General features: G+C 42.9%; 1 protein-coding gene and 1 pseudogene across 2 annotated transcripts; one reads left to right on the forward strand and one right to left on the reverse strand.

Moving 5' to 3' along the window:
- Window positions 1-5,621: 5,621 nt before the first annotated feature.
- On the forward strand, window positions 5,622-7,534 carry utp23 (UTP23 small subunit processome component). Its single transcript, NM_001140725.2, has 3 exons — window positions 5,622-6,080; window positions 6,167-6,338; window positions 7,022-7,534. The coding sequence occupies exons 1-3, from the start codon at window positions 5,893-5,895 to the stop codon at window positions 7,415-7,417; spliced, it is 756 nt and encodes a 251-aa protein (NP_001134197.1). The 5' UTR covers window positions 5,622-5,892; the 3' UTR covers window positions 7,418-7,534.
- Window positions 7,535-7,798: 264 nt separating this feature from the next.
- LOC106570146 (double-strand-break repair protein rad21 homolog) lies at window positions 7,799-21,407 on the reverse strand (annotated as a pseudogene). The gene is made up of 10 exons (XR_006758870.1): window positions 21,237-21,407; window positions 20,132-20,255; window positions 19,722-19,849; window positions 19,316-19,415; window positions 18,342-18,448; window positions 17,791-18,003; window positions 14,471-14,616; window positions 14,089-14,245; window positions 9,266-9,349; window positions 7,799-9,132 (listed from the first exon to the last, which is right to left on the reverse strand). The product of XR_006758870.1 is annotated as a double-strand-break repair protein rad21 homolog (transcript).
- Between the last annotated feature and the right edge of the window lie 4,974 nt (window positions 21,408-26,381).

The raw sequence follows: 26,381 nt of genomic DNA on the forward strand, positions 1-26,381 counted from the left end.
ATGGCTACAGACGTGAGTGCTACGGGTCAGTAGTGTTCTTGAGCACAGGGACTATGGTGGTCTGCTTGAAACATGTTGGTATTACAGACATGTTGGTGAAGACACTTGCCAGTTGGTCAGCGCATGCTCTGAGTACATTTACGTAATTTAGCAGACGCTCTTATCCAGAGCGACTTACAAATTGGTGTATTCACCTTATGATATCCAGTGGAACAACCACTTTACAATAGTACATCAATATATTTTTTGGAGGGAGGGGGGGGGTAGAAGGATTACTTAATCCTATCCCAGGTATTCCATAAAGAGGTGGGGTTTCAGGTGTCTCCGGAAGTTGGTGATTGACTCCGCTGTCCTGGCGTCGTGAGGGAGCTTGTTCCACCATTGGGGTGCCAGAGCAGCGAACAGTTTTGACTGGGCTGAGCGGGAACTGTGCTTCCGCAGAGGTAGGGATGCGAGCAGGCCAGAGGTGGATGAATGCAGTGCCCTTCTTTGGGTGTAGGGACTGATCAGAGCCTGAAGGTACGGAGGTGCCGTTCCCCTCACAGCTCCGTAGGCAAGCACCGGTTTACCAGTACATGTCCTGGTAAACCGTCTGGTCCTGCGGCCTTGTGAATGTTGACCTGTTTAAAGGTCTTGCTCACATCGGCTACGGAGAGCGTGATCACAGAGATGTCTGAAACAGCTGGTGCTCTCATGCATGCTTCAGTGTTTCTTGCCTCGAAGCGAGCATAAAAGGCATTTAGCTCATCTGGTAGGCTCGTGGCTTGGTTTCCCTTTGTAGTTCGTAATAGTTTGCAAGCCCTGCCAACTGGCAATCTCTTCATTCAAAGACAATCATGGACACTCTTACTGACAGTTGTGGCTGCTTTATGTGATGTATTGTTGTCTCTACCTTCTTGCCCTTTGTGCTGTTGTCTGTGCCCAATAATGTTTGTACCATGTTTTGTGCTGCTACCATGTTGTGTTTCTACCATGTTCTTATGTTGTGTTGCTAGCATGCTGTGTTGTCATGTGTTGCTGCCTTGCTATGTTGTTGTCTTAGGTCTCTCTTTATGTAGTGTTGTGTTGTCTCTCTTGTTGTGATGTGTGTTTTGTCCTATATTGCCTTTTGGTAGGCCGTCATTGTAAATGAGAATTTCTTCTTAACTGACTTGCCTAGTTCAATAAAGGTTAAATAAAATAAAAAATACAAATCTGATGAGTGTCAGAGCCTGTGTAGTAGGATTCAATCTTAGTCCTGTATTGATTATTGACTATACTTTTTGTATTCTGCCATATTCCCAGTCATCTTGCCTTGGTTAAATGCGATGGTTTGCGGTTTCAGTTTTGCACGAATGCTGCCGTCTATCCATGGTTTCTGGTTAGGGTAGGTTTTAAAAGTCACAGTGGGTACAACATCTATGCACTCACTGATAAACTCAGTCACCGTATCAGTGTATTCATCTATATTATTCTCGGAACCGGAACATATCACAGTCTGTGTGATCAAAACAATCTAGAAGCGTGGATTCCGATTGGTCAGACCAGTGTTGAATAGTCCTTAGCACGGGTACTTCCTGTTTGAGTTTCTGCCTATAGGAATGGAGTCGTGATCAGATTTGCCGAAAGGAGGGCAGGGGAGGTCCTTGTAGGCATCCCGGAAGTTGGAGTAGCAGTGGTCGAGTGTTTTAGCAGCGCGAGTAATACAGTCAATGTGTTCATAGAACTTCGGTAGAGTTTTTCTCAAATTTGCATTGTTAAAATCCCCAGCTACAATAAATGCAGGATATGTGGTTTCCAGTTTGCATAAAGTCCAGTGAAGTTATTTGAGGGCCATCATGGTATCGGCTTGAGGGAGAATATACATGGCTGTGACCGAAGAGAGTTCTCTTGGGAGGTAATACAGTCGACATTTGATAGTGATGTATTCTAGGTCGGGTAAACAAAAGAACTGTAGTTCCTGTATGTTATCCCAATCACACCATGAGACGTTAATCATGAAACGTACACCTCCGCCCTTTTCATCCTGGAGAGATATTTATTCCTGTCTGCACGATGAACTGAGAACCCAACTGGCTGGACAGACTCAGACTGTATATCCCGAGAGAGCCATGTTTCCCGTGAAACAGAGTATGTTACAATCCCTGATGTCTCTGGAAGGAAATACTCGCCCTGAGCTTGTCAACTTTATTATCCAGAGACTGAACATTAGCGAGTAATATACTCAGAAGTGGAGGGTGGTGTACGCGCCCCCTAAGTCGGACTAGAAGACCACTCCGAGTACCTTTCCTCCGCTGGCGGTGTTTTGGATCAGCCTCTGGAATCAATTCAATTGCCCTGGGAGGTACAAACAAAGGATCCTATTCGGGAGAGTCGTATTCCTGGTCGTAAAGCTGGTAATGCTGCTGAGTTACCGTCGCTCTGATATCCAATAGTTTTTCCCAGCTGTATGTAATAACACAAAAAAATTCTGGACTAATAACACATAAAAAAAGAAAATACTGCAAAGTTTCCTAAGCTAGAAGCACCGCAGCCCTATCTGTCGGCGCCATTTTGTTTAGTCGTCACTAACGATCTGAAATGGTCCACCCACACAGAGGGTGTGGTGAAGAAGGCGCAACAGCGCCTGTTCAACCTCAGCAGGCTGAAGAAATTTGGCTTGGTCCCTAAAACGCTCACCAACGTTTATAGATGCACAATTGAGAGCATTCTGTCGGGCTGTATCACTGCCTGGTATGGCAACTGCAATGCCCGCAACCACAGGGCTCTCCAGAGGCGGGTGCGGTCTGCCCAACGCATCACCGGAGGCAAACTACCTGCCCTCAAGGACACCTACAGCACCCAATGTCACAGGAAGGCCAAAAAGATAATCAAGGACATCAACCACCCGAGCCACAGCCCGTTCACCCCACTATCATCCAGAAGGCTAGGTCAGTACAGGTGCATCAAAACTGGGACCGAGAGACTGAAAAACAGCTTCTATCTCAAGGCCATTAGACTGTTAAATAGTAATCACTAGCCGGCTTCCACCCGGTTACACAATCCTGCACCTTAGGGCTGCTGCCCTATATACAAATAGACTGGGAATCACTGGCCACTTTAATAATGGAACACAAGTCACTTTAATAATGTTTACATACTGCTTTACTCATCTCATATGTATATACTGTGTTTTATTCTACTGTATTTTAGTCAATGCCTCTACGATATTGCTCGATCTAATATTTATATATTTCTTAATTTCATTCTTTTACTTTTAGATTTGTGTGTATTTTTGTGAATTGTTTGGTACTACTGCACTGTTGGAGCTAGGAACACAAGCATTTCGCTACACCCACAATATAATCTGCTTAATATGTTTGTGACCAATCAAATTTGATTTGATGGCCTTATATAGCTCGTTGAGTGCAGTCTTAGTGCCAGCATCGGTTTGTAGTGGTAAATAGACGGCTACAAAAAGTATAGATGAAAACTCTCTTGGTAGATAGTGTGGTCTACAGTTTATCATGAGGTACTCTACCTCAGATGAGCAATACCTCGAAACCTCTTTAATATTACACATTGCTCACCAGCTGTTATTGACAAATAGACACACCACCACCCCTCGTCCTACCAGACGTAGCTGTTCTGTCCTGCCGACGCACGGAAAACCCAGCCAACTGTATATTATCCGTGTCGTCGTTCAGCCACGACTCGGTGAAACATAAGATATTACAGTTTTGAATGTCCCGTTGGTAGGATAGTCTTGAGCGGAGTTCATCCCGTTTATTTTCCAGTGATTGCACATTGGCCAAAAGAACGGATGGTAGAGGCGGGTTACCCACTCGCCAACGAATTCTCACAAGGCACCCCTGTATTTCTGTATTTTTTTCACACAAATGACAGGGATTTGGGCCTGGTCTCGGAGAAGCAGTATATCCTTCACGTCAAACTCATTAAAGAAAAAATCTTTGTCCAGTTTGAGGTGAGTAATTGCTGTTCTGATATCCAGAAGCTCTTTTTGGTCATAAGAGATGGTAGCAGCAACATTATGTACATTATGTATAATTTACAAACAATGCAAGAAAAAAAGCACAAAATAGCACAGTTGGTTAGGAGCCTGTTCCACTTTTCAAAAAGTGTGACATTTACTAGAACACCAAACCCCACTCACTTTGTAGTACAAAGTTGCACCTCCCCCACTTTTCAAAAAGGGGAACAGCCCAGCTCATTTTCCTTAATATATCAGCAGTACTTCACAGCACATAATGGAACTGACTTGAGACAGGAACAAAAGTTGGTAAAATGGGCAGGCTGGAAAAAGATGGCGGAAGTGGACGATGAAGTGGATTCTGAATCCAGTGGCACTAGAATCAAGGAGAATTGGAGTATTGTCCAAAAGAATGGAAAAACAAGAGCAAAGTAATGTACAGTGATGAGAATGTCCCTTGTATCTATTAGGAGTACAGTATGTTAATGAGGAGTAATTGAGCAGATTTCCAATATTGAAGAAACCATTTGAGATATCCAAACTGGTGGAGAGAGTGCTGGGTAAAGTGAAGGCTGTGAGGATCACGAGAGGCGGGCTTGTTTAGATTTTTGTGCTTCTGCGGATCAGAAGGAATGTGCATTGCTTCTCACCCGATTTGATAAGTTTGAAGTGTTGTGTGTCTCTTCGGACAGGGCACCCCTTAAACCCCTTAAGGAGGTTAAATCTGGAGACTCGTGGGAAGTTGATTTTGAAGAGATAAAAAATATTCCTGGAGTGATTGATGCATGTCTGATGATTCGTGTGGTGAATGGTGAAAAAGTGAAGTCTATCTGTTCTTTGTTTTTTGATATGGTGTCTCTCCCTACTCAAGTGCAGTTGGGGTATATAAACTACAGAGTCAGAGCATTTATCCCAAGACCAATGCAGTGGGATCATTGTAAAGCTTTTGGTCATGTTTCAAGTGTTTGCAGAAGAGAGAAGCCGAGATATCCAAGTTGTGGAAAAGATCATATCATGTGTTTTAAAAATGAGGAAAATGTGACATGTTGCAATTGTGGTGGGAACCATGAAGCTACATCTTTTGATTGCCCGACAAGGGCGAAAGAGAATGAGGTGGCAAAAGTCAGGGCTGTCCAGAGCATGTCATATGCAACAGCTGTTAAAAGAGTTGAGGGTTTGAATGGTGCTCCTGAAGAGTCCATGGTGCTGCATAGGCCCTCACTGCAGGCTGCAGGGGTTGCCTTTCACCAACAAGAACCTGACATTTTAAAGGTTAAGAAGGTGGACTTTGTGGCATTTATAGCTATGGTGATTAATGGCACTGCCAAGGTGGGGAGAAGGTCCAGGAAGATAGATATCATTGTGGATGCAGCAGAGCGGTTCCTGGGACTGAAAGATTTCTCGGCAGAGGAGTTACATGGAATATTGGCACAAGCCATACCACCCTCTCAGGCCCTAGAGCCTGAGAAGGGAGATTTGAAAGAAGGAAGAAGTGGGAGTTTTGTTTTTGTTAATATACTATTTTTATTTGGGTGGATTAAGTTAGTGTCCCTATATCGTATGGATTTTCTTTTTACCTTGTTTTGGTTTTCAACCCGTCCAGTTGGAGGCGACAATGCAACGTTTGGGGTTGTAGTCCGCCATAAAACCCACAGAAGAAGAAGAAACAAATGCCTTGATTCTGACGTTTTGTTTCCAGACGAACATATTCAGCTGTTACTCAACCAAGGAAACGTGTGTTTATATTTTCCATGCAACTAGATTTTATTGGTTATGTGATTTGTTATTAATCTGTGTGTAGTAGTAAACCGATACTGACGAAAATTTACAGAATATACGTAATGCAATTGCGTCCATTTGAGTGATATTTTTCAGTAAGTAATCCTGTCGGACAAGCTCGTTAGCTCTTTTTAGTACATTCTTGGGCTAGCAAGCTAGTCACAATGACGATCAAGCGACAAAAGAAAGCCAAGAAAAACATCAATTTCTACAAACACAACTTCAGTTTTAGAGAGCCCTTTCAAATTCTCATCGACGGGACGTTTTGCCAGGCGGCTCTGAAGAATAAGATTCAAATCAAAGAGCAGATGCCGAAATACCTCATGGGGGAGGTGCAACTTTGTACTACAAAGTGAGTTGGGTTTAGTGTCCTAGTAAATGTCACACTGTCATGAATTTTAACCAATGACCGTTTTTTCTTAACCTTATGTCCTACAGTTGTGCGCTGAAGGAACTTGAATCACTGAAAGACCTCTATGGTGCCAAACTCATCCTGCAGCGGTATCAGGTTAGGAACTGCAAGCATTTCAAGAACCCTGTCTCTGCGTCTGAGTGTCTGCACTCCATGCTGGAAGGGACCAATTCACACCACTACTTTGTTGCCACACAGGTAAGTGTTATGTCATACCTTTACTTACCTGGGTCAAACAATGGTCCTGTTTCCCTGCTCAGGCCTGGCATGCATGCCACATTGACTGCCAAATTGCTGTAACATGGGGACATGTTCTTCTGCTTAGACATTGCTGATGCATGCCAGATCTTACAACACCAGGATAGGTATCAGCTAACACATATCAGCTCCCGAGTGGCGCGGCGGTCTAAGGCACTGCATCTCAGTGCAAGAGGCGTCACTACAGTCCCTGGTTCGATTCCAGACTTTATCACATCCAGCCGTGATTGGGAGTCCCATAGGGCGGCGCACAATTGGCCCAGCTTCGTCCGGGTTTGGCCAGGGTAGACCATCATTGTAAATAAGAAATTTGTTCTTAACTGACTTGCCAAGTTAAATAAAGGTACATAAAATAACCAGATCATATATTATAGAAATATGGTGCCCTTGATGACGTGGTACGCAACCATTGATTGATGCATGCAATGTCTGACCAGGGGAACACGACCATGTGGTTAGCTGATGTGTATTTTACGTATCTAGGTGTTGTAAGTTTTGGCATGCGTTAGCAACGCTTGTCACCTCAGGATCAACGACCAATAGTGCCGCCCACCTAACTGCATGCATCCAGTCTAGACCAAATGCATTGATTCACCTCTTCCTGTCGGATGTTTAATTTCTAGGACCAAGAGCTGACAGCAGGCCTGAAGAAGATCCCAGGCGTGCCTCTTATGTATATCATCTCCAACACCATAGTGTTGGACAAGCCCAGCCAATGCTCGGTTAACCATGTGGAGGCTGTGGCTCTGGGAGAGATGGTCACCCCAGCCCAGCAGCAGAGCATCAACAGCCTGAAGGAGGTGCAGGGGATCGGGCAGGATGGAGAGCGCCGGGGCAAGAAGCGTAAGAGGAAAATCTCCAATCCCAACCCGCTCAGCTGCCTAAAGAAGAAGAAAAAACAGCCACCGACGCAGCCTCTTAAGACTGAGGGTGAGAAGAAGAAACGGAACCGTCAAAGGAAACGTAGCAAACCAGAGGGAGGCAAGGGTCCATCCCTCAAACCGCTCCCAAACACTTAGTGTGGTGGGAAGAGACTTGTTTTGCCAGGGCAGTAAAAATAGCTGCTTTTTCCCCCCCCACTGTTCCCAAAGGTTGAAATTTGAACAGCTGAATATAATAAATGTATACCTCTTTACTAAACACATTTGCCAGATCAAAGACATCTCATTGGAATTCAAGAGATCCAACTTCAAATGTCTGGAGAACATCTTTTGAAGAAGCACACAATGAATTGTCTTTGTATTGCGCCACGGTTCTAAAAATGTATCCTCAAACAGTTCACAATCTAGTTTTTGACCATCAGAAGGTATTGATATTCTAAGTCATTGTTATAGTAGCCATTATACCCAGTTCGCTGGCTCAATGAACCAGCTATGAAAAGGATCGTCATTGACATGAACTGTTAACAGTATTCATTTTATTAGAAAACTTACATCAGTTGCTGGGGCTCAGGACTACAGGCATGGCATCAAAAATCTGAGTAAGAACACATTTTAACAACAGTATCTATAAGATGTCGTTTTGGGTTTTAAAGAAAAATGCAAGTTTACATAGTTTAAAAGGGATGCACTGAAACATCATATACAATTTCAGAGGGAGTCCGTGGATATCAAAACAATACATTCATTGTAAAGGATGGTCAGAAAACTATAAATCTACTTGTCCTCTGCAGCTATGAACCATGATAAGACGAGCAATAGCGTATTCAAGCTATCGAAGAATGACTGTCGCAACGAGTCTAAACACCTATGCAAGTTTCCATCAAAACTTTTAGATTATTAATGAATACCAAATTAAAGTTTTCTAGACATTCAGCTGCATCAAAGTATAATGAAATGTAGTTTCCTGACACCTACTGGGCTGAGTTGTCTTGAAATTTAGAGATTGTGCAGCTTCGAAAGATGCAGCCTTAACTAAGTCTAATTCTGACCAAACCATTAACATCTGCATTAGATAGTTGATATGAGTATTTTCATTGTCACAGTATGTGACTTAAAACAAAGGTAATTATTCAAGAAATACCATAAAAATAAGATTTCAGGAGCAATTCATTGGAATAAAGTATATTTCAAAATGGAGCATGCAATAAGCGTAGTTATTCTTTAAATCTACATGATCCTCAAATCACAACAAATGAAGATATTTGAAAATATAAAGTACAGTCAGACACACAAGCACTTGTAAACACAGAATTAAATACTAGGTGTAGCCACACCAGCCCAGGCTTCTTCACCTGCGGGTGGGGGGTGTGCTTAGAATTATTTCTGTCTATAATAAATCCCTTTTGTGGGGAAAAACTAATTGGCTGGACGTGGGTAGGCCTAGGCCCACCCATGGCTGCGCCCCTGCCAGTCGTGTGAAATCCATAGATTTGAAAATGTTGCCGGTTGTGTTTATATTTTTGTTCAGTGTAGTTAATTTTTTTAAATATATATATATATATATATATATATATATATATATATATGCACAGTGTCAGAGAACTAAATAACATCCTATACAAACAAAAACGGTTTTAGAGTAAAAGCAGCCAGTGTCGAGTCTAGATTAGGTGGAAGTGGGCTCCAGGGGTGGCGATGATGTCGCTGTAGTGCTCTGTCTGGTTGAGCTTCACCGCCGGCTGCTTCTTCAGAACCAGGAAGCTGTAGAACTTGGCGGCAGCCTGCTTCTTGTTGTTGTTCCTGCACAGATCCAGCAGGCTAATTTGCTTGGCCCCAGTCTTGGTCATCACCCTCTGTTGAAGGGAGGGAGAGAACAGGTACGTCACGGGTAAGACCTGGTTCTGGTTAGAAATGTTGGGGTTCACTTGGTGAGTCACAACAATTAGTAGAGCTCAGTGCTCTCGTTGAAGCTCTCCTATGACATACCTGCAGGCCGTGGAGCATCTGCTAGGTTCTCTTGATCCACCTCCTCTCCTCTCAGTCCTGTTCTCCGGCCTGACCTTCCTCATCCTTTCATGGAACACACATAACATTAACTCTACATAAATAATACACTTTAGCCAATGTACAAGCAATGCAAGACAGTAAGAGACATGCTTCTGCGTACTCCTAGGCCTACAGTGCCTTCAGAAAGTATTAATACACCATTACTTATTCCACATTTTTTGTTACAGCCCGAATTCCAAATGTATTAAAATAGATCTCACCCATCTACACACAATTTTATTGAAAATGAAATACACTACATCGTCAATGTTGGGCGATTAGGCCTGGCTCACAGTCGGAGTTCCAATTCATCCCAAAGGTGTTCGATGGGGTTGAGGTCAGGGCTCTGTGCAGGCCAGTCAAGTTCTTCCACACCAATCGACAAACCATTTCTGTATGGACCTCGCTTTGTGCACAAGGGCATTGTCACGCTGAAACAGGTAAGGGCTTTTGCTGGAACTGTCACGCTGAAACAGGAAAGGGCTTTTTCTGGAACTAAGGTGCCTGAACCATGAAAAACAGCTTCAGACCATTATTCCTCCTCCACCAAATTTTACAGTTGGCACTATGCATTTCGGGCAGGTAGCGTTCCCTTGGCATTCGCCAAACGCAGATTCGTCATCGGACTGCCAGATGGTGAAGCGTGATTCATCACTCCAGCAAATGCGTTTCCACTGCTCCAGAGTCCAATGGCGGCAAGTTTTACACCACTCCAGCCAACGATGCTCCCGATGAACAGTTCTTGTGCTGATGTTGCTTCCCAAGACAGTTTGGAAGTTGGTAGTGAGTGTTGCAACCGAGGACAATTTTTTACACGCTATGCACTTCAGCACTTGGCGGTCCCGTTCTGTGAGCTTGTGTGGCCTACCACTTGGCGGCTGAGTTGTTGTTGCTCATAGACGTTTCCACTTCACAATAACAGCGCTTACAGTTGAATGGGGCAGCTCTAACAGGGTAGAAATGTAACAAATTGGCTTGTTGGAAAGGTGGCATCCTATGACAGTGCCACATTGAAAGTCACTCAGCTCTTCAATACGGGCCATTCTACTGCCAATGTTTTCCTATGGAGATTGCATGGCTGTGTGCTCGATTTTATACACCTGTCAGCAATGGCTGTGGCTGAAATTGCCAAATCCACTAATTTGAAGGGGTGTCCACATACTTTTGCATATACACTACTGTTCAAAAGTTTGGGGTCACTTAGAGCCTGGACTCAAACCCAGAATCTCTAGTGGCACAGCGATGCAGTGCCTTACACAACTGTGCCACTCAGGAGGCCCAAGTTTATCATTTTAAAAGGCTAATTGATCATTAGAAAACCCTTTTGCAATTATGTTAGCGCAGCTGAAAACTGTTGTTCTGATTAAAGAAGCAATAAAACTGGTCTTCTTTAGACTAGTTGAGTATCTGGAGCATCAGCATTTGTGGGTTCGATTACAGGCTCAAAATGGCCAGAAACAAAGAACTTTCTTCTGAACCTCGTCAGTCCATTCTTGTTCTGAGAAATGAAGGCTATTCCATGTGAGAAATTGCCAAGAAACTGAAGATCTCATACAACACTGACTACTCCCTTCACAGAACAGCACAAACTGGCCCTAACCAGAATATAAAGAGGAGTGGTGTCTAGTTTGAGAAACATTTCCTCACAAGTCCTCAACTGGCAGCTTCATTAAATAGTACCCGCAAAACACCAGTCTCAACGTCAACAGTGAAGAGGCGACTCCGGGATGCTGGCCTTCTAGGCAGAGTTGCAACGAAAAAGACATATCTCAGACTGGCCAATAAAAAGAAAAAGATTAAGATGGGCAAAAGAACACAGACACTGAACAGAGGAAGATTGGGAAAAAGTATTATGGATGACAAATCTAAGTATGAGGTGTTCAGATCACAAAGAAGAACATTCTTGAGACACTGAAAAAATGAAAAGATGCTGGAGGAGTGCTTAACGCCATCTGTCAAGCATGATGGCGACAATGTGATGGTCTGGGGTGCTTTGGTGGTAGTAAAGTGGGAGATTTGTACAGGGTAAAAGGGATCTTGAAGGAGGAAGGCTATCACTCCATTTTGCAATGCCATGCCATACCCTGTGGGCGGCACTTAAATTGGAGCCAATTTCCTCCTACAACAGGACAATGACCCAAAGCACAGCTCCAAACTATGCAATAACTATTTAGGGGAAAATCAGTCAGCTGGTATTCTGTCTAATGGAGTGGCCAGCACAGTCACCGGATCTCAGCCCTATTGAGCTGTTGTGGGAGCAGCTTGACTGTACGGTACGTACGAAGTGCCCATCAAGCCAATCTAACTTGTGGGAGGTGCTTCAGGAAGCATGGGGTGAAATCTCTTCAGATTACCTCAACAAATTGACAACTAGAATGCCAAAGGTCTGCAAGGCTGTAATTGCTACAAATAGAGGATTCACAATTATTATTTCAATTAAAAATCATTATTTATAACCTTGTCAACTTCTTGACTATCTTTCCTGTTCATTTTGCAACTCATTTCATGTATGTTTTCATGGAAAATAAGGACATTTCTAAGTGACCCCAAACTTTTGAACGGTAGTGTATAGTGTAAGTCTCGAAGAGCATTCCACACCTGGATTTTGCAACATTTGCCCATAAATATTTTCAAAATTCTTCAAGCTCTGTCAAATTGGTAGTTGATCATTGCTAGACAACCATTTTCAGGTCTTGCCATAGATTTTCAAGCAGATTTAAGTCAAAACTGTAACTCGGCCACTGTCTTCTTGGTAAGCAACTCCAGTGTAGATTTAGCTTTGTGTTTTGGGTTATTGTTCTGCTGAAAGGTGAATTAATCTCCCAGTGTCTGGTGGAAAGCAGACAACCAGGTTTTCCTCTTGGATTTTGCCTGTGCTTAGCTCCATTACGTTTATTTTTTATCCTGAAAAACTCCCCAGTCCTTAACAATTACAAGAATACTCATAACATGATGCAGCCACCACTATGCTTGAAAATATGGAGTGTGGTACTCAGTAATGTGTTGCATTGGATTTGCCGCAAGCACTTTGTATTCAGCACAAAAAGTGAATTGCTTTGCCACATTTTTTGCAGTATTACTTTAGTTCCTTGTTGCAAACAGGATGCAAGTTTTGGAATCTTTTTTAGTCTATACAGGCTTCCTTCTTTTGACTGTCAATTAGGTTAGTATTGTGGAGTAACTACAATGCTGTTGATCCATCTTCATTTTCTCCTATCAAAGCCATTAAACACTGTTTTAAAGTCACCATTGGCCACATGTTGAAATCCCTGAGCGGTTTCCTTCCTCTCCGGCAACTGAGTTAGGAAAGACGCCTGTAGCTTTGTGGAGCTGGGTGTATTGATACACCATCCAAAGTGTAATTAGTAACTTGCTCAAAGGGCTATTCAATGTCTGGTTTATTTTACATTCACTCATCTGCCATCACTACCTGCTGCCTTATATACATAGACTTGAAATCACTGGCCACTTTAATAATGTTTACATATTTTGCATTACTCATCTCATATGTATATACTGTATTCTATACTATTCTACGGTCTATGCCGCTCTGACATTGCTCGCCCAGATATATATATATTCTTAATTCCATTCCTTTAGATTAGTGTGTATTGTATTTATTGTTGTGAAATTGTTAGATATTACTTGATAGATATTACTGCTCTGTTGGAGCTAGAAACACAAGCATTTTGCTACACCCGCAATAACATCTGCTAAACATGTGTATGTGACAAATCAAATGTGATTTAATTTGAATAGGTGCCCTTCTTTGCGAGCCATGGAAAACCTCCCTGAGTCTTTGTGGTTGAATCTGTGTTTGAAATGTACTGCTCGACTGAGGGATCTTACAGATCATTTTATGTGTGGGGTACAGAGATAAGGCAGTCGTTTAAAAATCATGATAAACACTATTATTGCACAGAGTGAGTCCATGCAACTTATGTGACTTGTTAAGTGAATTTTTACTCCTGAACTTATTTAGGCTTGCTATAACAAAGGGATTAAATACTAATTGAATCAAGACATTACAGCTTTTACTTTAAGTAATTTGTAAAATAAATAGAAAAACATAATTTCACTTTGACATTGTGGGGTATTGTGTGTAGGCCTGTGATAATATTTGTAAAAAATGTTTATCTACTGGCTTCCCGGGTGGCGCAGCGGTCTAAGGCCCTGAATTGTTGGCTTTACTTGGCTCATCGCGCTCTAGTGACTCCTTGTGGCAAGCCGGGCACCTGCATTCTGACTTCAGTCGTCAGTTGAGCGATGTTTCCTTCAACACATTGGTGCAGCTGGCTTCGGGGTTGAGTGGGTGGGTGTTAAGAAGCGCGATTTGGCGGGTCATGTTTCAGAGGACGCATGACTCAATCGTCACCTCTCCCAAGCCCATTGGGGAGTTGCAGCGATAAGACAAGATCATAATTGGGGAGAAAAGGGGGGTAAAATACAAAACAATTATAATATCTATTTTAAATTCAGGTTGTAACACAACAAAATGTGGAAAACGTCAAGGGGTGTGAATACTTTCTGAAGTCCCTGTACACATTTAGCTTCCTTTGGAAGCTAAGACAGAATAGATCAGTGGTCACCAGCCATGGTCCAAGAGAGCCACATTGTCTGTAGGATTTTCTTCCAGTCCTGCACTAACACACGCAATTCCATCAGCTGTTTAGTTCTTACTTGGAACACAAGTCTGCACACCCTGTAGCTCTTCAGAACCAGGGTTGGCGGTGACCACTGGCACATCTTTGTCTCTATCTCACCTCGTCCTCTCCTTCCTTCCTTGTCCTTTTTCTCCCCTACCAGGTCCAGCTCGGGGTACAGGTTGAGGTTGGTGCTGTCCTCAGGGGGCAGCTCCACCGTCATGTCCAATTGCTGGGACACACCTGAATGGTTGGCAGCCTGTTCCAGAGTACCCATCTGGATGGAGAGAGAATAAGAATGTTTGAGTGATTGAGTAGGGGGTTGAGTATGGGCAAAAGATAGAAGTTTGACCTGCTTCTATCAAAAACACTAATGAGATCTCCCAGTGGATACAATATCAAACCCCAACAAGCCTTATATGCTTGACAAACTGCCTTTGAATGTTTCCCTAGCCATAGTTAAACAGGGCTTGAGCGAAGAGAGGAGGAAAGAGGCACTCACGGGCAAGGCTGGCTCTGTGTCCTGGGCCTTGCATTTCTGGCCGTGCATGGAGGAGGGTGGGGGCATGACTGACTCGTCCAGGGTGGTCCTGCTGCCCTCCATGGCCGATGCCTGCAGTACACTGGGCTCTTCCAGGATGGTCAGGTCTGGAGCACATACAATTACACACAGACAGAACATTAAACTGCAGTAATCAAAGAAAGGTATTGAGTACAAGTACATGAGTGTTATGGATGAGGATCGGATGAAGTGCTTATGTCAGACTGGGAGTCTGTCTGCTCCACTGGTGTTGAAGAAAATCCAATAGTACTACTTTGAGTGTCTACTACTTTAAATGTCTCTACTTTGAATACCAGCCTATGTCTTAATATAATAACCATGCTGAGAGTTGGCCCTCTAGCCTATAATGGCATCTACTGTAGAGGAATGCACTGTTGACATTCGGTAGTGAGTTAACTGAGTGGAATATCTTACCGATGATGTCCCTCTGCATGACCTCCACAGTTGGTGCATATATTCTGACTACATTTTGTGACGTTTTTGTTCGTTCTGGTCTTCGGCAAGTTTTTTTTTGGGCTGTTCGTGCACACACAAAAATGTCTTGAGGCAAGTCGGTAGCCGAAGTCTACAACTCTTCGTCGGTCACTGGTCAACAGCATTTTCAACGGCTCAGACACGAGACATAAGTGGCAGGTTCTACAGACAATCACGGACTACAAAAATAAAATCAGCCACGTCACGGACACTGACGTCTTGCTTCCAGACAAACTAAACACCTTTGCCCGCTTTGAGGACCACACAGTGCCACCAAGGACTGTGGGCTCTCCTTCTCCTTGGCTGACGTGAGTAAGACATTTAAACGTGTTAACCCTCGCAAGGCTGCCGGCCCAGACGGCATCCCTAGCCACGTCCTCAGAGCATGCACAGACCAGCTGGCTGGTGTGTTTAAGGACATATTCAATCTATCCCTATTGTTCCACCATGCTTCAAGATGGCCACCATTGTTCCTGTACCCAAGAAGGCAAAGGTAACGGTAGTAAATTACTATCACCCCATAGCACTCACTTCTGTCATCATGAAGTGCTTTGAGAGACTAGTAGAGTAGGCCAGAAGGCTAAACTGGAAAACCTAACCTCTATCAAAATAAAAAGATGGCGGAGCCGCAAAAGTTATTTTATGCAAGGGTGTTTATTTACATAGTGATTCCGGAACAAAAACAACAGTACGGCCATCAAACGTGTGTATACTCTACGTGACACATGGTGGCAGCAGTGGGACCGGACTTCGGACGGACTTCTACATCACACTAGTCAAGGATCATATCACCTCCACCCTAGACCCACTTCAATTTGCATACCGCCCCAATAGGTCCACAGGCGATGCAATCGCCATCACACTGCCCTATCCCATCTGGACAAGGGGAACAGCTATGTAAGAATGCTGTTCATTGACTACAGCTCAGCATTCAACACCATAGTACCCTCCAAGCTCATCATTAACTTTGAGGCCCTGGGTCTCAACCCCGCCCTGTGCGATTGGGTCCTGGACATCCTGATGGGCCGCCCCTAGGTGGTGAAGGTAGGAAACAACATCTCCACTTCGCTGATCCTCAACACTGGGGCCCCACAAGGGTGCGGGCTCAGCCCCCTCCTGTACTCCCTGTTCACCCATGACTGCGTGGCCATGCACGCCTCCAACTCGATCAAGTTTGCAGACGACATAACAGTAGTAGGCTTGATCACCAACAACGACGAGACAGCCTACAGGAAGGAGGTGAGGGCCCTGGGAGTGTGGTGTCAGGATAACAACCTCTCACTCAACATCAACAAAACAAAGGAGATGATCGTGGACTTCAGGAAAAAGCAAAGGGAGCACTCCCCTATCCACATCAAAGGGACAGCAGTGGAGAAGGTGGAAAGTTTTAAGTTCGTCGGTGTACACATCACGGACAAACTGAAATGGTCCACCCACACAGACAGTGTGGTGAAGAAGGCGCAACAGAACCTCCTCAAGCTCAGGAGGCCGAAGAAATTTGGCTTGTCACCTAAAACCCTTACAAACTTTTACAGATGCACAATTGAGAGCATCCTGTCGGGCTGTATCACCGCCTGGTATGGCAACTGCACCACCCACAACCGCAGGGCTCTCCAGAGGGTGGTGCGGTCTGCACAACGCATCACCGGAGGCAAACTACCTGCTTTCCAGGACACCTACAGCACCCGATGTCACAGGAAGGCTAAAAAGATCATCATGGACAACAACCACCCGAGCCACTGCCTACTTCCCCCGCTACCATCCAGAAGGCGAGGTCAATACAGGTGCATCAAAGCTGGGCCTGAGAGACAGCTTCTATCTCAAGGCCATCAGACTGTTAAACAGCCATCACCAGCACAGAGAGGCTGCTGCCTACATTCAGACTTGAAAACATTGGCCACTAACAAATGGATCAGTAGTCATTTTATTAATGATGTTTTGTCTTGCATTACTCATCCCTTATGTATATACTGTATTTTATACCATCTATTGCATCTTGCCTATGCCGCTCGGATGTTATTCCATCCCTTTACTTAGATTTGTGTATTAGGTAGTTGTTGTGGGATTGTTAGATTACTTGTTAGATATTGCGGCATTGTCGGAACTAGAAGCACAAGCATTTCGCAACACTCGCATTAACATCTGCTAACCATGTGTATGTGACCAGTAAAATTTGATTTGAACAGAAGGGACTCTTCAATAAAGTGTTTGTTGTAATTCAACGAGAGACTAATCATTTTCATGCACAGTTTTTCACTTGAGAAATACTGCATCTTAGTTAGATGTGAAATTATGCGACTAAGATCCTCTGTAAAAACGTCTAAATTAATGACAGATTTCTCGAGTAATCTTAGATTGGCTACGGCATCTCAAGATGAACGAACAGTACTATTGGCACTAAGGTCTATTAAGGGAGTGTGCAAGCACACTCGTTCGGCCCGTCTAGCTGAGTTCAGCTAGGCGCCAGCCGAACTGAATCATACAGAAGGCTTTACCATGAATGCAGTCTCCGACGACACAGGAACATTGTCTTTAAATTTCTATGGCGCTGTATGTAGCGCAGCTCTTCAGCACTACAGATTGAATCAAGCCACAGGGGTTTTACACCAGATACAATCAATTGGCCACATTAGTCATGGAGAAGGCAAGGGCTATGTCCCATTTACATCTCCTTCCTCCCACACCTGTGCACACTTCAGGAGGAAGGAGATATTATTGAATCGCACCCAAGGAAAGAAAGAATTTGGTCATAGACCCAACCCAGGTTATCCTTCCTTCCTTCTTACCCAGCATGCATCCTTCGCTGTCAGCCATGGGGTCCTCTCCAAAGTCATCTTTGTACTGGTCGTCGTACTCCAGGTGGTTGGACTTGTCTGTGATCTGGGCCTCTTAGGTCTCTGGGTCTAGGAGCAGGTTGGAGGCTGATGCACCGTGGATGATGTCCACCTCAAAGGCACTCTCTTCCCGCATCATCTCCCGGTCATCCATCCCAAAGTCAGCTGGGGGGACAAAACACTGAATATGTTAGAATGAGTTTTCGGAATGTGCATGTACAGCAGTAATGAGTGGCGGGTTTTGTCACACTAGGAATGGAGAAGCTTGGAATAGGATGGAATAGGCTGGAGTATGGGTGCATTTCAATAATCTGCCTGGATATGAAACTATGGTAAAAACATGGTAGACCACTACCAAGCATTTGCTATCACCTATCCATATCAGTGCAGATGAGGTGGAGGAGATGAAAAGGGAAGCAACTACAGACTATTGAGATGCAGCCATGGTTTAGTTCGGGGAGTGAGATGGTGAAAGGATTGGACCGGGAGGCCTGGCTACATACCGAAGTCATTCTCCTGCAGCAGGCTCAGGTTACCCACCTCCTCCCTCATGGTGATCGCTTCCACTCGACTCTGGTTCAATGTGAACTGCTTGATTACGTCGATGTCACTGCAAATACAACATAAATCACTACCACTGAGCAAAGAAACACCTATTACGCTGGGTACAAGCAAACCGATACCAGTAAGAGCATACAGAACTCCTGCAGGAGATTGAAAAGATTTGGCATGGGTCCTCAGATCCTCTACAGCTGCACCATCGAAAGCATCCTGACTGGTTGCATCACCACCTGGTATGGCAAGTCCTCTGCATCCGACCGCAAGGTGCTACACAGGATAGCGCGTACAGACCAGTACATCACTGGGACCAAGCTTCCTGCCATCCAGGGACCTCTATACCTGGCGGTGTCAGAGGAAGGCCCTAAAAATTGCCATACTGTTCTTTCTGCTACCACACGGCAAGCGGTATCAGAGCGCCAAGTCTGGGTCCAAAAGGCTCCTTAACAGCTTTTACCCCCAAGTCATAAGACTGCTGAACAGTTAATGAAATGGCTACCCGGACTATTTGTATTGACCCCCTTTTTTACGCTGCTGCTACTCTGTTTATTATCTATGCATAGTCACTTTACCCCTACCTACATGTACATATGACCTCAATTACCTTGACTAACTCGTACCCCCACACATTGACTCAGTACCGGTACCCCCTGTATATAGCCTCGTTATTGTTATTGTGTTACTTTTTTAACTTCAGTTTATTTCACAAATATTTTATCACTCTGCGCTGTTCGCTAAGGGCTTGTAAGTACGCATTTCATGGTAAGGTTTACTACACCTTTTGTAGTCGGCTCATGTGACAAATCAAATTTGATGCGAACATATACATCAATGGAGACACAGCACTCATCAAAGCTTCATGACAAATCTCAAAAAACATATTTCAACTTGTTGGGCTCTGATGACATGCAGGACTCACTCTAGGTCTGGTAGTGGCTGGTCGAAGTCGTGGAACTCTTCTGGCATGGTGATGGCGTTGTAGGCAGCTTCTCTGATCTCCTCTGGCAGATCCACCACACCTGAGAGAGGACAGGGATGGAGGCAGGGGTCAGGCCAGCTCAAACCCACATAGTACACAGCCATAACATCTACCAACAATGTTAGTACTGTCTAGCAGCCCAGTGTGCCACTCACAAGTTTCATATTGGGACTCTTTTTCAGGAGCCCCAATTTCAGTTCATTTAACAATATATGTCAACTAACAGTAAAATTAAGATTTAAAGGAGATGGCTGTTGAGCCAAACTGTAACTCTTGAATGTAACTCTTGAATGTAAATCAACAAATAAGATGTTGAACCAGTCCAGCCGTCTAGCCAATATATTACCTGGTCTGAAGGCCATCTTGATCTTGATGAAAGCCTCGTTAGTCAGCCAACAAGTACTTGGCTTTCCTGTTGTAGATCCTCACCACCCCCAGGAGCAGATGACCTGAAGTACACAGGGCCATTTTCACCTGGAGAAATAAATAATAAGAAAGAATGCAATTTAATCTAACACTGTTCCGAAATACACTTACCCTCTATGGCAAGATAATTCACTTCAAATCTCTAGTACGCTCATCTACCAAGTCCTGACCCACAGCAAGTGAGTTGAAAATGTACTCACTTCTACCGGTTCACGCAACACTAGTCTGTCAAAGTACCCTTACAGCAGTATTAACCTAGTGGAGACTAGAGAGTGCAGCACATGACAGAAACACATAATAGAAGCGCTGTATGGATAACAGCTTGTTTACCTTGGGGCAGATGATGCTCTCCACACTGCTCTCCAGGTTGCATTCAAACACATGAGCCTTGGTGAGCTTCTTATCCCAGTGGGCTTGCTGAGTACAAAGTGGGCGTAAAACATTGACCCAGCACCTGCAGGGACAAAGGTTAGAGACTGCTGTTAGAAAAAACTTCCAGTCACAAGAGGTAATACACCTTGATGGTCATATTGAATAAGGAAAGATTAGACTTTCAGAAATACATTTTATATTGCCATGCATTAACCGTCATTTTTATACTACACTGCATTACTCAATATCTGTCAAAGTAACATTTGACTGTGTCATCAGTCCTCGCTGCTGGCAGACCAACGACACTATTCCATGTCACACTGTATTGCATGATGAAAGTGCGTTGTGGATGAATGTTAATAAAATGAATGAACAACAATGATTGAATACTCAGAAATTAAATTAAGCCATTAAATAACTAACTAAAAATTGCGCAATTTTGTGATTTGTTTCCCTGACCGAATAATTTACCGCTACATCTGTCAAACTTTTGTTATCCTCCATGAGGAGGGAGGCGGAGGTTTTGTTTTGGTCATGATACTGACACAGAGTTCGTTTTTGTAAATTTAACAACACGTGATACTTATTAAACACATCGGAACATTTATTAATATGCACAACTAGCTCCGTCGTCAAAATGTATGAATACAACTGAGTTAGGAAGCCAATCGTTTGGATTGTAAAAAATACTAAATAATAACGGGGCCTCGACGCGAGCCCAACAACAGTCCCGATAACTATCTTTGGGGGTTTTGTAGGAGACGTGAGCGCCACAGTGTTACATATTTGTACGTTTTGGTACAATATTGCGTTCCAGTTTAATAAACAAATGTGAAGCTAGCTAAGTACCCACAGTACAACAGGTAAAGACCTAATATAATAGGCTAGCTAATGTTACCGACCAGTGTGTGCGACGTAATCAACAACCCCTGTCATTTCCAAAACAGAGCTCGTATTCTGATAAGAATTTTGGTTTGTGTATACCATTTTTTTTAATCCAACATGCAAACGATTTGCTTTATTCCAGTAGTTGAAAGTATATTTAAAATGTAAATCAACTCACCAATTACGCTCCAATTTTTTTGGGGCGGCTGTACTGTAGTTTACTTTTTCCACCCCTCCTCTTCCTCCTCCCACTAAAAACAAACAAGATGGCAGCAACCGTTTTTGGTTCTGGGCCGGGCTCAATGTGGGCGGAGTCATACTTCGGGGCCGGGCTCAAAGTGGATGGAATCAAACGGCGGGGCCGGGCTCAATGTGGCAGAGTCATACTTCGGGGTCAGGCTCAAAATACTTTGGGGCCGGGCTCAAAGTGGGTGGAGTCAAACGCGTTAACCCGAACCCTTCCCGTCTCCTTCAAGGTCACCCAAGTTCTTAATCGAACCTGACCTACATGGATAAAAATATAAACCATAGAAGTGAGACTGTCATTATGCATAATGTACTTTGTAATATTCATGTTATACCAGTGCAGTGGTACATTTTTATATGACCAACTACCACACCGATGTTAGCATCGGTTAATTAGTGCCCATTTGCACTTGAGGTAGCTAATTGCTCTCAATGAGGGAATCTTATTTGGACAAATTTGCCTACTTGAGCAGTAAGCCTAGGTTTGTAGTTATGTAATTGATTTGATCGTTGATTTTCTGTGTTTCTTCAATGTATGGCTTGTTGTGTTTGGCTGGCTCTAAATGTGTATTGTTGATGCCATTCCCTTAGTTACACATAGCGAGTCTACACAAAGTGTAAATACAATAATGAAATCACCTGGTCCCAACATGCATGGCAAGTCAAGAAAAGTCATTGTAACTTGTCCACACTGCAAACTGAAGTTAAATAAGAAAAACTTCAAAACACATTTACGAAGAAAGCATACACATTGCTTTGAAACAGTGTCCAATGCAAGATTTTTGTCAGGTGAGTGCATTGATGTGAGAAATGGTGTGTTTGCAGTCAAATACATTTTCTGGTCCAGCAACACCCATACATGTTGTGAAAAATACTTGGGCTAATTCAGTTCCAACTGTGTTCAAAACTGTTATGCATGCTGGAGCATAAAAAGCTTTTGAATTGTACTTTTTCTTTACTTTCACATACACTGTGTTCACAGAAACATTGCTCAGATCTTGTCCTGTGGACCTTGGAGGACTTTTGTTGTGGATGATGTTCAGGTTAGATATTCCTATAAATTATTTGATTGTCATTCCTTTATTGAAAATGGTACCTTGTTCACACCACAGGGCCTACCAAAGCAAGGTTTCTCTAACAACTATGGGGTGTTTGTTTTGATGGTAAGATGCTGGCTATTCAGTATATTATATTAGTCCTATTTTCTGTTATAACATATGAAAAGTTATTATTTCTGTGCTTGCAGCTTGTGCTTGCAGCATGCAAAGCACACTGTTGTTCATACTTTTTCTTGTTTATTATTCTTGACACTTTTTGGGACCAGTTTCCTACAGTTTTTACACAATTCATACATCAAACCCCTGCGGAGTTGGATGCTGATGTGACATGCTGTGACTTCTGGGGTGGGGGTGGGGCACGTGCGCGTCTTCTACATCCTGAAATATATTCCTGAGGTGGGGTATTATTATTATTTACTGTTATCATTGCTATCAAACTTAACCTGTTATGGCTAGGGGGCAGTATTTTCACGGCTGGATAAAAAACATACCCGATTTAATCTGGTTACTACTCCTGCCCAGTAACTAGAATATGCATATAATTATTGGCTTTGGATAGAAAACACTCCAAAGTTTCTAAAACTGTTTGAATGGTGTCTGAGTATAACAGAACTTAAATGGCAGGTCAAAACCTGAGAGATTCCTTTACAGGAAGTGGCCTGTCTGACCATTTCTTGAACTTCTTTGCCATCTCTATCTTTTACAAAGGATCTCTGCTCTAACGTGACACTTCCTACGTCTTCCATGGGCGCTCAGAGCCCGGGAAGAAACAGAATGTCATCATCCCAGCCCCAGGCTGAAACACATTATCGCCTTTCTCAAGTGGCCGATCAAGGGACTGTGGGCTTAGGCGTGTGCCCTGGCCGCCCCCGTCTTTGTGATTTTTCCTCTGTTTGCCGAAAAGGAGATTCCCGTTCGGAATATTATCGCTTTTTTACGAGAGAAATTGCATAAAAATTGATTTTAAACATGCTTCGAAGTACTGTAATGGAATATTTAGAATTTTTTTGTCACGAATTGCGCCATGTGCACGACCCTTCTTTACCATTCGGATAGTGTCTGGGACGCACGAACAAAACGCCGCTATTCGGATATAACGATGGATTATTTTGGACCAAACCAACATTTGTTATTGAAGTAGCAGTCCTGGGAGTGCATTCTGACGAAGACAACAAAAGGTAATCAAACTTTTATAATAGTAAATCTGATATTGGTGAGTGCTAAACTTGCCGGGTGTCTAAATAGCTAGCACGTTATGGCTGGGCTATGTACTTAGAATATTGCAAAATGTGCTTTCACCAAAAGGCTATTTTAAAATCGGACATATCGAGTGCATAGAGGAGTTCTGTATCTATAATTCTTAAAATAATTTATGCTTTTTGTGAACGTTTATCGTGAGTAATTTAGTAAATTGTTAGCAAATTCCCCGGAAGTTTGCGGGGGTATGCTAGTTCTGAACGTCACATGCTAATGTAAAAAGCTGTTTTTTGATATAAATATGAACTTGATTGAACAAAACATGCATGTATTGTATAACATAATGTCCTAGGGTTGTCATCTGATGAAGATCATCAAAGGTTAGTGCTGCATTTAGCTGTCTTCTGGGTTTTTGTGACATTATATGCTAGCTTGAAAAATGGGTGTCTGATTATTTCTGGCTTGGTACTCTGCTGACATAATCTAATGTTTTGCTTTCGCTGTAAAGCCTTTCTGAAATCGGACAGTGTGGTTAGATAAAGGAGAGTCTTGTCTTTAAAATGCTGTGAAATAGTCATATGTTTGAAAAATTGAAGTTTTTGTATTTTTGAGGAATTTGTAATTCGCGTCACGCCTATCATTGGATAATGGAGCAGGTGTTCCGCTAGCGGAACGTCTAGATGTAAGAGGTTTTAACAACCTACTCCTTAACTTACAGTACGCTCTGTACATTGCAATGGAAGCACAGTGTGATTTCACTGAGGTATGTATAAATGATGAAATTCTCATCACTAGTGGATATAATGTTTTTGGGATACCCATCCAATTGTGTGATTTTCTTTATCAAAGGAAAACATGCAGCAAATTAGGCCATGGTGGCGCCTAGTTCTCCTGCAGAACTTTCCCATGCCGTAAGTCTTGAACATTATAAAAACGTTTCATTTGCATCCTTAATCACTTGTTTCACTGTAGCCAGACTGACCTGAATATATTTTCATATTTAATGCATGTCATTCACTCACTAATGTCTGAAGAAGAGAGGTTGAAAGATCGAAAAAGGTGGCGAAAACAAAACCCACTACAGGTAGGTGTCATGATGAGTGGTATAGTCTTAAACCAATGTTTAAAGACTTTAACCCCTCTCCAATATATTTCAGGATGATGTAGAAGACGTCCTCCACACCAAGAAGTCACAGCATGTCACATCAGCATCCAGCTCTGCAGGATCAGGTACTGTATAGGCCAATTGTGTGAAGTAAGGTACTGTATAGGCCAATTGTGTAAAGTAAGGTGCATTATTGTATACACATCCCTAGAGGTTCCCTTAAATTACTTAATGACCACAATCTGTTTTCTTTCTAGATGATACTGAAAACAAAATGCACGGCGAGCTGTGAACTGGGTACGTAGTCTACTGTGTAATGGTGAAGGCTTGATGCATGGCAAGATATAATAGTCGTGATGACTTGTTGAGTAGTTATAGATATCACTGAAAACCCCTTGAGTAAGTGTTTGTTTGCATGGTGGTATTGTGAAAGTGGGGTGTAATTTGACTTGATCATCCAATGAGGCACTACTAAATATTTATTCTTCCTTTTTCTTCAAGGAAGCAGATGTTCTTCTAAGGGACACCTTGGAGGCAGCAAGGTGGTGCGAACGCCAAACATTTAAAGGCACTGTTTCCCTCCCTAGTGTAATTGGGATGGACGGGGAATACCCCATTACAACCCTTAAAGAACTACGGTGGTATGATGGCCTGGATGAAGAGGAAAATATTCTCAAGGAACCATTCATGTTACAGAGAAATTAAGATGTTCTATGTGGAGGAAGTTGACAACAAGAAAATGACTGCCTTTGCCTCTTTTGAGGAGCAGGAGTGAAGCCATTTTTGAGGAGTGGTCAAACCTTGTTTTTGTCTGCTGTGTTAATTGTTTCAATTGTTAATTGTGTTAAGTTGTTTAGTAAAGATGACGTTGAAGTCACAAGTCTCTGATCTCTTTACTGGAGCTGGTATAACTTAATGTACAAAGCACATTCAGCTTCTCAGTATGTCTATATGGTATCGTCTGTCTCCATTCTCATGAGGAAAGTAAATAGCATTATAAATCAGGATAGGTAGTAACTGTGTGTATATATGCTCAATGAAATAAAAGTTAACATTTATTAACACAATTTTAACAGTAAATAAGTCTGTTCACCGCAACAATATCAGTAACTTGTCTCAAATATAGCATGAAGCAAAAAGTGTTAACACATCTGCTGGTAACACTTGATATAATATTACTTAAGATCTTCAAAAATGAAATGTTTGTATTTAACGTGTGCTTTGCGCAAACATGTGTGTTTTGAATTCAGTGTGTGACCGTCAAACCTCGGACAAAAACAAAGGTGGGCAAGTCAGTTAAGAACAAATTCTTATTTACAAGCCAGCCAAACCCTATCCCGGATGACACTTGTCCAATTGTGTCCCTTGCTATGGGACCAGTCACAGCCGGTTGTGATACAGCCTGGAATTGAACCCGGGTATGTAGTGACGCCTCTAGCACTGAGATGCAGTGCCTTAGACCGCTGTGCCACCACGGAGCCCCCAAAACCAAACACACCAAGCCCTTACCAGACCCTAAGGTATTTAAGCAACATGGTCTCAGAACATTTCGTATTATTCTGTATATACATCTGTGACTCTCCATTTAGTATGATACAATATATATATATTGTATCATACTATATATATTGTATCATTGTATATATATACTGCTCAAAAAAATAAAGGGAACACTTAAACAACACATCCTAGATCTGAATGAAAGAAATAATCTTAT

Source organism: Salmo salar, chromosome ssa14 (assembly GCF_905237065.1).
Source record: "Salmo salar chromosome ssa14, Ssal_v3.1, whole genome shotgun sequence".
In the NCBI taxonomy this organism is placed as follows: Eukaryota; Metazoa; Chordata; class Actinopteri; order Salmoniformes; family Salmonidae; genus Salmo; species Salmo salar.